A 12299-nucleotide genomic window follows, 5' to 3' on the forward strand; every position below is an offset into this window, starting at 1 on the left:
CTAAGCAACCCATTGGTAAATACTCGAAATTCTAAGTTAACTCTCTGTTCTGCATCTTTCTTGAGGGCTACTAGGGTGGAATCGGTGGACTGAGTTTCTTTTATTCTCCATATCAACTTAGGTTGAACAGTCAGGTGGGCCAAATAGATGACTCTTCTCAGGTCTTAAAGTCGTACCTGTTGTGCAGCCCCTATTACCCTGCATTCTGAAACCATCAAGTGAGCTAATATACCTGCATTTTTTCTATTGAGTGCATCGGCTACTACGTTACCCTTACTCAGGTGATACAAGATGTCGCAATCGTAGTCCTTGAGGAGTTCTATCCATGTTCTCTTACGCATGTTGAGACTATTTTGAGTGAATATATGTTTCAAGCTTTTATGGTCGGTATAGATCTGAAAGATCTCCCCATACAAGTACTGGCACCAAGTCTTCAAGGCATGGATAATCGCGGCAAGTTCTAAGTCATGGGTGGGGGTGATTTTTCTCATGACTCTTCAAGTGCCTAGACCCAAAGGCTATGACCTTTCTATGCTGCATCAGGACACAACCCAACCCCAGGTAAGAGGCATCACTATAAACTATATATCCACATGTCCCGCTCAGCAAGGTCAACACAAGTGCGATAGTCAACCACTTCTTTAGTTCTGAAAATCTCTTTTCACAGTCCTCGTTCCACTCGAGCTTGATGTTCTTCTTTGTGAACCGAGTCAAAGGAGCAACTAGACTAAAAAATCCCTCTACAAACCTGCGGTAATAATCTGTCATTCCCAGAAAGCTACGAATCTCCATGACCAAGGTTAATTTTTTTAAGCCGAGCACTGTCTCAACTTTTTCGGGATTCATTGACACTCCATCTCTTAATATGATCTGCCCTAGGAATGTAGTCTGCTCGAGTCAGAATCCGCACTTACTCAATTTTACATACAACTTTTTTTTCTCTGAGAAGCTATAAAACTGAGTCAGATGGTGAGCATGCTCATCTCTGCTTTTGTAATAGACTAGGATATCATCGATAAATACAATGATGAATTGATTCAGGAATTATCTGAAAACCCTGTTTATAAAATCCATGAAGATGGCTGGTGTATTGATTAGTCTAAATGGCATGACCAGTAATTCATAGTGTCCATACCTGGTTCGAAAAGCTATTTTGGGAATATCTTCTGCCCTAATCTTTACCTGATGGTAACCTGAACGCAGATCTATTTTGGAGAAGACCTGGGCACACTACAACTGATCGAAAAGGTCATCGATTCTCGAGAGGGGGTACTTGTTCTTGATCGTAATCCTGTTTAGTCCTCTATAGTCAATATATATCCTTAACGTCCCATTCTCTTTCCTTGCAAATGTGACTCCAACACTCCTAGGGGACACATTATGTCGGATGAACCCATTATCCTGCAATTCATTGATCTGTTTTTTCAACTCCTCCATCTCAACACGGCTCATGCGGTAAGGGACAACTGAAATAGGTTGGGTGTCTGGCTGAAGGTCTATGGTGAATTCAACTTCTCTATCTATTGGCAGTTTGGGTAGTTCGTCCAGAAACACATCTGGAAAATCTCGAACTATCGGAATCTCCTGAATACAAATTTTTTTCTTGGGTATGCCTAGTTAGAGAAAATAACCAAGTTAAAGCACTTGATAATGGAAAATTTTTCCATGAAGGAATAAATGTTAAACAATTTTATTAATTTATAAATGACTTCCCATTAGAAGGGTTGAATACAAGCTTCTTATGAAAATAATCTACGGTGGTGTGATACGTCGCTAGCTAGTTCATTCCTAAGATTACATCAAAATCTCTCATGTCAATCTCTATTAGGTCCACACGCAATTTTCTATCTGATATATCTATGATATAAGCTCTGTATATAATCTCCCCTAGTAGTGTCCTACTCCTAGGAGTAAACACAAACAACAAAAAATCAAGTCCTTCAGGTAATATATTCAACTTTGATGCAAAAGTATGTGAGACAAATGAATGCAAGGCACTAGTATCAATCAGAATATATGAAAGATGATTACAGATAGTGTACGTACCCTATATCACTTATGGATTGACATCTGCATCCTGCTGAGTGGGGTTGTAAGCCCTACCCTGGATAGGAGGTCTGGTTTGCTTCTAATTTCTCGGGCACTCCCTCGCGTAATGCTGGGCACTCCCACATATGTGGCAGGTATTGTTGAGACAATAGCAGGGTCAGTCCACACGATCTTTGCCACAGTTTTGGAAAGTCTTGCTGTGTCCTGTTGTTAGAATTTGAGAAGGAGCCTGAGTCATTGGCCTAGGTCTCTTGTTATGCTGAATATGTGTAGTAGGTGCTGGTATACGGTGTGAAATCGGGGGCCTGAGATTCCCTACTGCTGGAGAGAAAATGCAAAAGTTCCTCTCCACTAACTGTGTCTTAGCCAGAACAGTCGAGTAAGTACTGAGCTCGAATACATATAACTGTTGTCTGATATTAGGACGGAGGCCCCACTCGAACTTTCTTACCTTTCTACCTTCATCCATCATGCTCTCAGAGGAATACTGGCCCAACTCTAAGAACTTTTGGGCATATTCTAATACAGTCATGCCACCTTGGATCAGGTGTGCAACTTCATTTCTTTCAGATATTAGAGATGTTCTGAGAGGTACTCTGCATTAAAGGTCATCAAGAATTGTTCCCAAATGATTGGAACGGGCAAGATGGCCTGCTTGAGGTGCCACCAGTGGCCTGCTTCTCCCACCGGTATGTTGGTGGCAAGTATGACCCTCTGTTCGAGAATCACTCCAAGGGTCGTGAAGGCATTCTCTGTCTCAACTAAATAGTACTCAGCTTCTTCAAAGGAAGATCTTCCTATAAAAGTAGATGAGTTTAGTCTTTTATACCTCTCAATATAGCCTGGGTTCATCATGGGAGGAATTGGGTTCCATGAGAGATGGACTGGATTGTACTGGGGATGGACTTGATGGCCCTGTGGTAGCACTGGATTATACGGCAGAGGCACCAGATTATACTGTGGTAGTGCCGGGTGATGTAGTTAGGGCACCGGGATATACTGTGGTGGTGTCGGGTGGTACTATGGCTATGGCACCAGATCATACTGTGGTGGTGCTGGATGGTACTATAGAGGAGCAGGGTCGTATTAAGGTGGCTCAGGATCCTCTCGCTGTAGGGGTGGCTCAAACTTGTGGCAGCGGGGGAGGGTCGGTAGCTCCCTCCTTTCTTCTCGGGCCTGCTGGGCAGCGATGAGTCTCTCCAGTATTTCAAATAGCCGGTCAACATTCTCTCGAAGCGAACCCTCTCGGGCTGCTCGGTTTAGTGAAGGTATTCCTCTCCTCATCTATCTGTACCTGCATTTCACAAGGAACAGTTGAGTGATAATTTATGGTTTTTGGTGTTTCCTAAGGATTTTGTGTAAGGAATGGTTCCGATGAACACAATTCTGATACCAACTGTAACAGCCTGTGAACTTGAAAAGAAATAAATTATGAATTGAATGCGGAAGCGAAATAAATAGTTAGAGTTTACACTCCTTACAGAATAATTCAGATTACCCAATAGGGTTAGAGGAATGACCCTTTTAAATGAAATAATGAAAATCAAAGAAATAAATAAAAAATAAACAATGGGCATCCTATTCGCAACCCTCTTGTGGATCAGGCTCTGGATCTTGGTCCTCTTGATCTGAAATGGTTAATGAAAGAGTGAGTTACACTAGCCCAGTAAGAATATAACACTACTCACCGACACAGAAATGAAGGTTAGTAAAAATTCTGAAAATAATTAATGAAGCTCTTAATTTAAGTAAGTTCGCTTATCATAAATAAAATTATTTACTGCATACTTACCGTAGCAAGATTTCCAAAACCAACCTATAGAGTCAATAATATAAACAATATCATAATCTCATATGCAATCAGTCGGCAACAACAACTTTCTGTTTTATCAGCCTACTGGTATTCATGGGGGTCCATAGGGATGTCCCCACTATGCGTGAACCCTTTTTTTTAATATTTTTAATTAACGGACCATTCACATACTATGTCCGGTATGAGCACCAAAATACCATCCCTTAATACCACATCCGATATGAGGGTGAAATGGGCCGTCTCCATACCTCGTCCGGTATGAGCACCAAAATACTAATCCTCGATATCCCGTCCAGTATGAGGCAACGTTCACGATAGGGTTCCCTATGTACCCGGTCCGTCCACCATCTTCTAGGATATCCAGTAAGGCTACTGTTCATCCATTTACTTAATCAAACAATTTTTTTCGTTTACCTTTAATTTCCAGTTTCCTAATTTAACTATAATTACATAAAACAAGCAATACATGCATCAAGGAAACACAATCGCATCATCATACCAATTTCAATGTATTATCATTCATTCGAAACTGTAAAATCAACTAATCAGATAAACACGAAAAACAGTAATAAATAACCGGTTTTAGCTCCATTAGTGACATGTAATTAATTATAGATATTTTTTAAACTACACAAAATACCAGATTATTATTAATTAAACTTCAATTTCATAACAGGGAATAAGGTGAGAGATTCTTACACAAATTGATGTTTGAGATGCTATTGTACCTATTGACGGTCCCCGAGTTCTCTAAATTTTCTTCAGGGATTAAAACACACTTCAAGTACCTAGAAATATCTCAAAAAAATCTAAAATCAATGTTAGAAACCCCTTTTGGCCAATTCTGAAATTCTGGCACATCGGCTCCGCCATGATCCGACGATGGCACTGCCGCCCATGGCAGCGGTTTACCTCGGGTTGGTCAGTTTTGGTCTTTTTCAGCTGATTTTGGCATGTTTTGTAACCATCCCTGCAAGAAAACATGTTAAGGGGTCTCAGTTGGCCGAAAAAAGTCAAAAAACTAAAGCTTACCAATAGCAGAGTTTACCAGTTGGGGGGCTCTGCCAGCTCTCCTTCGCGATTGGGTATTTTGCTTCGGTCAACCTGTATTGAAAAGAATGGAGATTATAATGGTGAAAAAGTTAAACGAAACAGGAATCGGGAAGGGTCTCATCGGAGGCGATTTTTGCTTTTTTCCACAGCGCTACCGCCAAGTTTTGCCCGCGATTTCTAACTCATTTGCCGGTACTTTTTCTCCGATTTGGCCATGGGGTGTTCAAAATTTAATTTCGAGCAAATGAGAAAAATTTTACCTCTTTTGGCGTTCGGAAGTAGCTTCGGCTCGATGGCAAACGGTGATCGACTCCTTTCTCGGCGACTGGCTCTTTTTCTCCGGCGGGGGGGTCTGTCGGTTAGGGTTAGGGTTCAGTGTGAAAAGAGTTATTTATATCCGTTTTCTTTTAATCTGGGTCATTCATTGCGTTTGATCTGAACCGTCCGATCGCCTTTAAATAGGAAGTGAATCTAGACCGTTCGTCGCGATTTGATATGGACCGTCTGATCACGTTTAAATAGGAAGTGGATCTGAACTGTTCATTGCGAATTGATCTGGATTATCTGATCGCGTTTTAAAGCGAGAACGGATTTGGACCGTCCATGCGTGCGAGAACAAATCCGGACCGCCCGATCACGGGCACGCAAATCGCCAGCGTGGCCTCTCGCTGGCACTTCGTCAACGTGCCTTGCCACACGGCGCGCTTCGATTCGTCGGAGTTGCTAACTGAACGTTTTACGTAGCACAATTTTCTTAAATTAAGTTCTGACATCTATTTTTCGATTTTTTTAAAAAAATACTTTCATAACCAAAATTTTAACTTTTTTTTTCAAAATTATTTTCAATTTCATTCTGCACCTATTTTTCTTTATTTTTATATTAAATAATAAATTAAAAAATTATATTTATATATTAATTTTGATATAATTAAAATTAATTAAAAGTATTATAAGCCCTATTACGTAAAAATACAAGTTCTAAAGAAAAAATTATGCTTATAGATCAAATATTAGAAATTAATGCTAGTTTTTTTTTTCTTAAAAAAAAAAGACAAATTATATATTTGGGAAAAATGGTTTTTGAGATTTTAAGTATAAATTTTAATAAAAACTAAAATTATTTTCTAAAAATTACATATTATATTTTTTGTATTTAAATGTGTTAAAAATTAGATTTTAGCTTTTATTTTTTACTAAAAATAGTTTGAATTTTATGTATTTAGTTTTAAAAAATATATTTTCGGAATACAAAAGCCAAGTTAAAAACCCAACCAAATGCAACTTAAGAAACTGGAGAAAATAAAAAATCAAGCAACCAAATGGAATTAAAATGATTTGCTAAGTATCAAAAATCAAGAGTTCTACAAAAAATTTACGAATTAGTACGATAAAAATAGTTAAAATCTCTCAGATGATTCAGTTATTCATTAACCCACTGGCAATTCATATGATTAATGCATGTTGATTATAGTCATCAGTGGTAATTTTACACATATTTAAACTAAAGTACTGTTTTTCTAACTTAAGCTGAAAAAACGAGACCTCCTTCTTCTCCTTCTTTCTCTCCTTCTTCATCTTCTTCTTCTTCATGTAACTTGATCTTCTGGTATGTTGTGGCTGCGAATTGACTATCAGAAACCACGTAATCAAAAGGTGCAGTCAATGGGTAAACAAATAACTCCCTCAAGTTCACAGGCCCAACTACTCCAGGATCTGCACTCCACATCAAATGTGCCATTTGTTCGTTTGCCTTCTCTGTCCCATGTTCCCCGTCGAAGAACAAGTACTTCCCCGGCTTCTCGCATTTCTTTGAATCATCCCCTTCATCACCATGTTTTATCTTACATGCCCCTGTTTCTCGAATAGAACAACACGCGTTCTTCTTCCTGAACCCTTTTAAGCAAATGTTTATACATCAATTATAACATAACTTTCAATTAAGTACATACATAATCATAATATAACTTTTAAATAAAAACTATAGTTTGACTCCAACCTAAAAGAACCAGACTTCAAATTAACTTATACTTTGAGTCGAACCTAAAAAAACCGGACTTCAAATTAACTTACATAATATAGCTTTAAAATACATAGATGTTTAGAGGTTGGTAGATACCATAGATTTTAACACTGTTGAGTCTCAGAAAGACAGCGTCGTAGTAATTGAAGACAGTGAATTGGAACCCATCTAAGGTTTTAACTAACTTCTGCAGTGTCTCCAAAAGCTTTATATTGTGCAGTGCCGCCATGATTGTGGGTAGTTCAGCACATTCATGGTTACTTTCAAATAATTTATCTGCCACTGGTAAGCAACCCAAGGGTGCCAAATTCTGGAAGGCAAACTTCCTCCCTCCTCCTCTATATATGGTCTGCATTGAAAACCCAGATCATCATTTACAGATCTACTCGTATATACACACATAAATGGGTTCATATGTGTTAAATTACTTACCTTGAGGACTTGCTCTATCTCAAGAACGACATTGTTTATGAAATTTTCTTGGTCAAAGAAAGAAGGATCAGAGTGGGTTAGAGTGTAATTCAAGTAGTCTTGAGTTCCAATGTAAAACAAGTAAAGAGCTTCTTCTCGCTCTTGTTGGGTCCATTTTCGCTTGTTCCTCTCAAAAGTTCTCCCTTGATTAGCGAAAGTCATCTGGAATTTGAGCAGGACATATTCATAAACAAATACATATAGTCGATATATACATGGAGTGAAAAGAAATAGGTTAGAATGAGGGTAAGTGGTTTAGTTACCAGACTCCTGGAGTCTTTACCAAGAACACTAGCATCAGCAATGGCGAAACTTGCTCCATGACTTATATCTGCTTGCTTCTCGAGAAAAGGTGGAACTTGAGGAATACCCAAGAACCCAGCTGATCTCCAGACAACCAAAAAACATCATACATGTCAATATAACCATATATATAGATAAGCTGGGATTACTGATAAACTGTTAAAGGATGAAATTAGAGAAGAAGAGGATGATGGGATGATTAATTACCAATATAATCTGGGATGATCAACCCATCAGACCATCTTCCAGTGGGTCGGCCAAGAGTCATCCCGTAGGGGAAAAAGTTGGCCGGAACAGGGTGATTACTGACAAACTGCTTGTTACCGGGATCATAGAGGGAATCCCCAAAAACGAAGAGCTGCTGGCCATTGCAGGTTCTAATTGGATTAATCAGAACTGTGATGCTGAGAAACAAGAAGAGATGATACGACTTCAGATTTCCCATTTTAATCTTTATCATGTTTTTGTTTATTCTCCCCTCAAATCCCTCTCTCTCCACTTCTATTTACGCCGCTTTGAGTTCGTGGTATTACCATCTCCTCCCTTCACCCAATTTTTTACTCAATATTATTATTATTATTATTATTAGTGTTATTATATATATACGCGTGATTCACGTGCAGGGAAAAGTTGATATGAAGATATATAATTAGATTATCTTTTAAAATAAAGTAGATTCCATAATTTATTACAACAACAAGTGATTATTTACGCAAGCAATAAAGTTGAATATTTTATTATCAAATTATGAATTTTTTTTTATAAAAAATTGTATGTATGAATTATATTATTATTATTTTTTATCTAAATTCATTAAAAAATTATATTATAATAAATACACATATTTCTATTAAAAATTTCCACAATTGAGTCCAGTACTAAGTTAATATTTGGATCTTTATATATAAACATATGAAACAAATAAGCCACGTAGAAAGTTTTATTTTTTAGAGGAAAAATATTTATAATAGCAAAGAATTTTTTTAATAAAAATTATGAATTCAAATAGGATCATTTCTTTTTATTTAAAAATATATTATGATAAATATGTAAATAAAATTTAATTATATAAAAAAATATATGTATTTATTAAAAAATTTATTTGCACGAGGCAGACCACGTTGAAAGCTCCTTTCCCCAAAGAAAGTGTGGTATGGGATCCCTTTTCGATTTTCTCTCCTTATTTTATTATAAAATTCTGACATAGTTTTTGTACATTAACTAATTTAGACATATGTGCATATATATATATATATATATATAAATGTAAATATTTATGTACCTTGCATTTAATAAGTTGGTGGATTCAAGTCAACTGAATTGAACGCACCACAGTTGGGTTGGATTTCTTTTCTCAAGATATGATACATATGCATCAAGTTGTAATTAAATATAATCAAAGATATATTGAACTCAATGTATATGATGATTCTATAGCAGTTATATATTAAAAACTTTAGTTTGCATCAATACCCATGCATGCATGTGCATGATTTCAATTTTCAATGTGTTAGTTTGCCACCCACGATTCAATTTTTAATGTGTTAATTTGTCAGACACCATTTTAATTTTTAATGTATTAGTTTACTTAACACAACACGGTATCGATTAATCATTAATCATAAATTATTATTTATTCTAATAATTAATATTATAAGATTAAATCATGAATTTTAAGTAAATTATATTTTTATTTGTGTCATTACATAAAAGTTTAATTTGCACTAATTTTATCATTACCCATGCATGCATGATTTAGATTCATGTACATACATAAATTAAATTTTTATATATGTTATTATTTAAAGATGATTTATATTTTCGAGTTTCTCTCTTAGTTAGTTTAATCTTTTATATTTTAAGTACGTTTCTGGTTTTTCGTGTAAGGGATGTTAACTGAAATTTTGATCTCGCTTCCGCATTTGATATATTTAAATACTCATTTCATTTTAATGTTTCCGGAGCCGTTACATATGTTATTATTTAAAGATGATTTATATTATATTATATTATATTATAATTAGTATACTTATTTCATTGTAAAATAATATTCTAACATGCACGTGATGAATTAATATAAATGATTAATAAAAACCTTTAAACGCACTCAATCCTTAGATACCTTTCTTGTCCTTTTTCAATGTTAAATATAATTAGATAATTAATATATAAAGTTGATTAATGCAGTGTAGTTGTTCATCCAAATCTACATAAAGATAAGGATGACATATATATATATATATTATATCTTCGAAATTAATTAGCCATTTAATATGATTTTCCAAAGCAACAGGCACGTGGGTCTATCGGATTTATTACGATTGATATTATTTTATATTCTCGTTTGATTAAAAACTTTGTTTTTTTTTATATTAAGAGCTATTTTTCTTGGTTTCTGGGTAATAAGATTCTAAATTTATCACATTATTATTATTTTATTTATTTATTATATATGGAAAAATAGCTGAAAATTCTGAACTCCCATTCTGCCTGATTAATTTCTATATTAAATGTTGACAATGAATGGCAATTACTTGAAGTGAAATTAATATACGTACAACTACATATAAATATATCTATCTGTCACTGTAATATCTAATCTCCACGTTTCTCTAATTCCCATAAAAGGGTACATTTTTGAAATTATTTAAATAAATATTTAATTTGGATGTATGGAGACTGGTTGAAGCTATCCCATTCACATAAATAATTTATTTTAAATTTTCATACTAAATATATATAAATAAAATATGAGTATATATACCATATTAAAAAAATATGCCTTCATAAACTTACTTAATGAAACTTGGATATATTATTTTAATCTTTCTCCATAAGATTATATTTTTAAATTAAATTGTGTGTATGAGAAAGTTGATTGTATTGTTTGCTTTAATTGTGTTATTATTAATTCGTAAGTAATATTTAATAGTTGAAATATTTAAAGTATTATTTAATTATTAAAATGTCTGAATTTTTATTTTTATTTATAAAAAAAAGATAATTACGAGTACAACAAGATAAGAAAAGAAAATTGTGGAATTAAGACTTGTAGCTGATTTATTGCAGATGATAAGGCAGTACTACACCAGGCAGTGATACATATATATATATATATATATATATATATTAATTAAAACTTAAGGATGAACAAACAGCTCCCTCAAGTTCATTGGGAAAACAACACTTGGATCAGCACTGAAGATCAAATGAGCTACGGCTTCATTAGTTTTTTCTGCATTGTGTCTGCCATCAAAGAACATGTATCCTCTCTGGTATGAACATAAATTGGAGTGCACATTTTTAAATCCACACCCAAATGCATCATGTGATCCTGTTCCACAGCATGCCAGATTGGTTGTAAAGTACCCTGCACCAAAACCATCCAAACTCATATCATATATACATATATGTACACTTTCTTCACATATATAATTTCCCCATGATGGGTATTATTAATTACTCACTGTAATTATTGGGTCGGGCCATTCTTCGGAGGCTTGAATTGAAGTAATCATAAATGATGTAGTTGAAACCATCTAATGTTTCTGATAAGTTCTCCAATGTCTCCGACAGAAGCTGGTTGTGCTGAGCAGCAAGATTTGATGCCAATGGAAGACAAAAGTTTCCCGTTTTGAAGTCTTGTTTCACAATTGGCAGACACCCAAGCGGTGCCAAGTTCTGGAATGCAAATTTCCTTCCTCCCAATCCGTATATCGCCTGCAAATTCACATTACCCAGTTCATATAATCATCTCCTGCCCCCTATATATACACTTATATGCGTTATCTACATCTGGGTACGTATGTATATGTACACACCAAGAGCTGATCCTTCAATTTGGCGATAACTTGACTGACAAAAGCTTCTTGCTGCTGAGCAGTGGCATTGAGGTTGGCGTTGGTGTAGTTCAAGTAATCATTGGCGCCTATATAAAACATGTAAATACCCTTTTGACGCTGTGCATCAGTCCATGTGCTCTTAATCTGAGCAAATGCTTTGACTTGATCGCCCAGAGTCAACTGAAATTAAACCCAATAAATTAATTAATTACCCATTAATCACATAAATTAATTCTTAAAATTACTTAATTAATTCATACCGTTTGAGGGGGTGTACCCAGAATAGTTGCATCGGCAGTGGCAAAGGTAACTCCGCTGGAGAAATTTGCAGACCTATCAAGAACCGGCGGAGGGAATGGAATTCCCAAGAACTCAGCTGCATGTACATATATAATTAATTAGTGTATATACATATATAGTAATTGTTACTGATATGGGTATTAGAGAAATGTACCAATGAAGTCAGGGACGATACGGCCATCAGACCATCGGCCATTAGGGAAGTCAATGGACAAGCCATAAGGCCAGAAAGTAGAAGGGACGTCTGTAGCGAGAAAAGGCTTGTTGCCATTATCATACAGAGAGTCTCCAAAAATAAAGAGTTGCTGAGCGTTACAGCTTATTGGAAGAAGAAGAGGAAGAAGAAGAAGGCTTAACCCCAAAAACTGACCACTTGGCTTCTCCATGGTCTACTCCTAGATCTCTTTTATCTCTCACTTTTTTGTTCACCGCTGCTCTATATTGCTCC

General features: G+C 35.5%; 2 protein-coding genes across 3 annotated transcripts; both read right to left on the reverse strand.

Moving 5' to 3' along the window:
* Positions 1–6309: 6309 nt before the first annotated feature.
* LOC110818398 (GDSL esterase/lipase-like) lies at positions 6310–9110 on the reverse strand. Of its 2 annotated transcripts, XM_088218352.1 has the most exons (6): positions 8992–9110; positions 7917–8113; positions 7670–7788; positions 7368–7568; positions 7032–7284; positions 6310–6808 (listed from the first exon to the last, which is right to left on the reverse strand). In XM_088218352.1, exons 2-6 carry the CDS (start codon positions 7975–7977, stop codon positions 6438–6440), a joined length of 1005 nt encoding a protein of 334 aa, XP_088074478.1. In that variant the 5' UTR covers positions 7978–8113; positions 8992–9110; the 3' UTR covers positions 6310–6437. The 2 variants fall into 2 exon arrangements, with proteins under 2 accessions (XP_088074478.1, XP_088074477.1); XM_088218351.1 differs by lacking the exon at positions 8992–9110 and having other exon boundaries at positions 7917–8279.
* Positions 9111–10743: 1633 nt separating this feature from the next.
* LOC110818426 (GDSL esterase/lipase) lies at positions 10744–12299 on the reverse strand. The gene is made up of 5 exons (XM_022047317.2): positions 12006–12299; positions 11812–11927; positions 11531–11731; positions 11177–11429; positions 10744–11079 (listed from the first exon to the last, which is right to left on the reverse strand). Exons 1-5 carry the CDS (start codon positions 12235–12237, stop codon positions 10850–10852), a joined length of 1032 nt encoding a protein of 343 aa, XP_021903009.1. The 5' UTR covers positions 12238–12299; the 3' UTR covers positions 10744–10849.

The sequence above is a fragment of the Carica papaya genome, chromosome 4 (assembly GCF_054855325.1).
Source record: "Carica papaya isolate Zhongbai chromosome 4, ASM5485532v1, whole genome shotgun sequence".
Lineage (NCBI taxonomy): Eukaryota > Viridiplantae > Streptophyta > Magnoliopsida > Brassicales > Caricaceae > Carica > Carica papaya.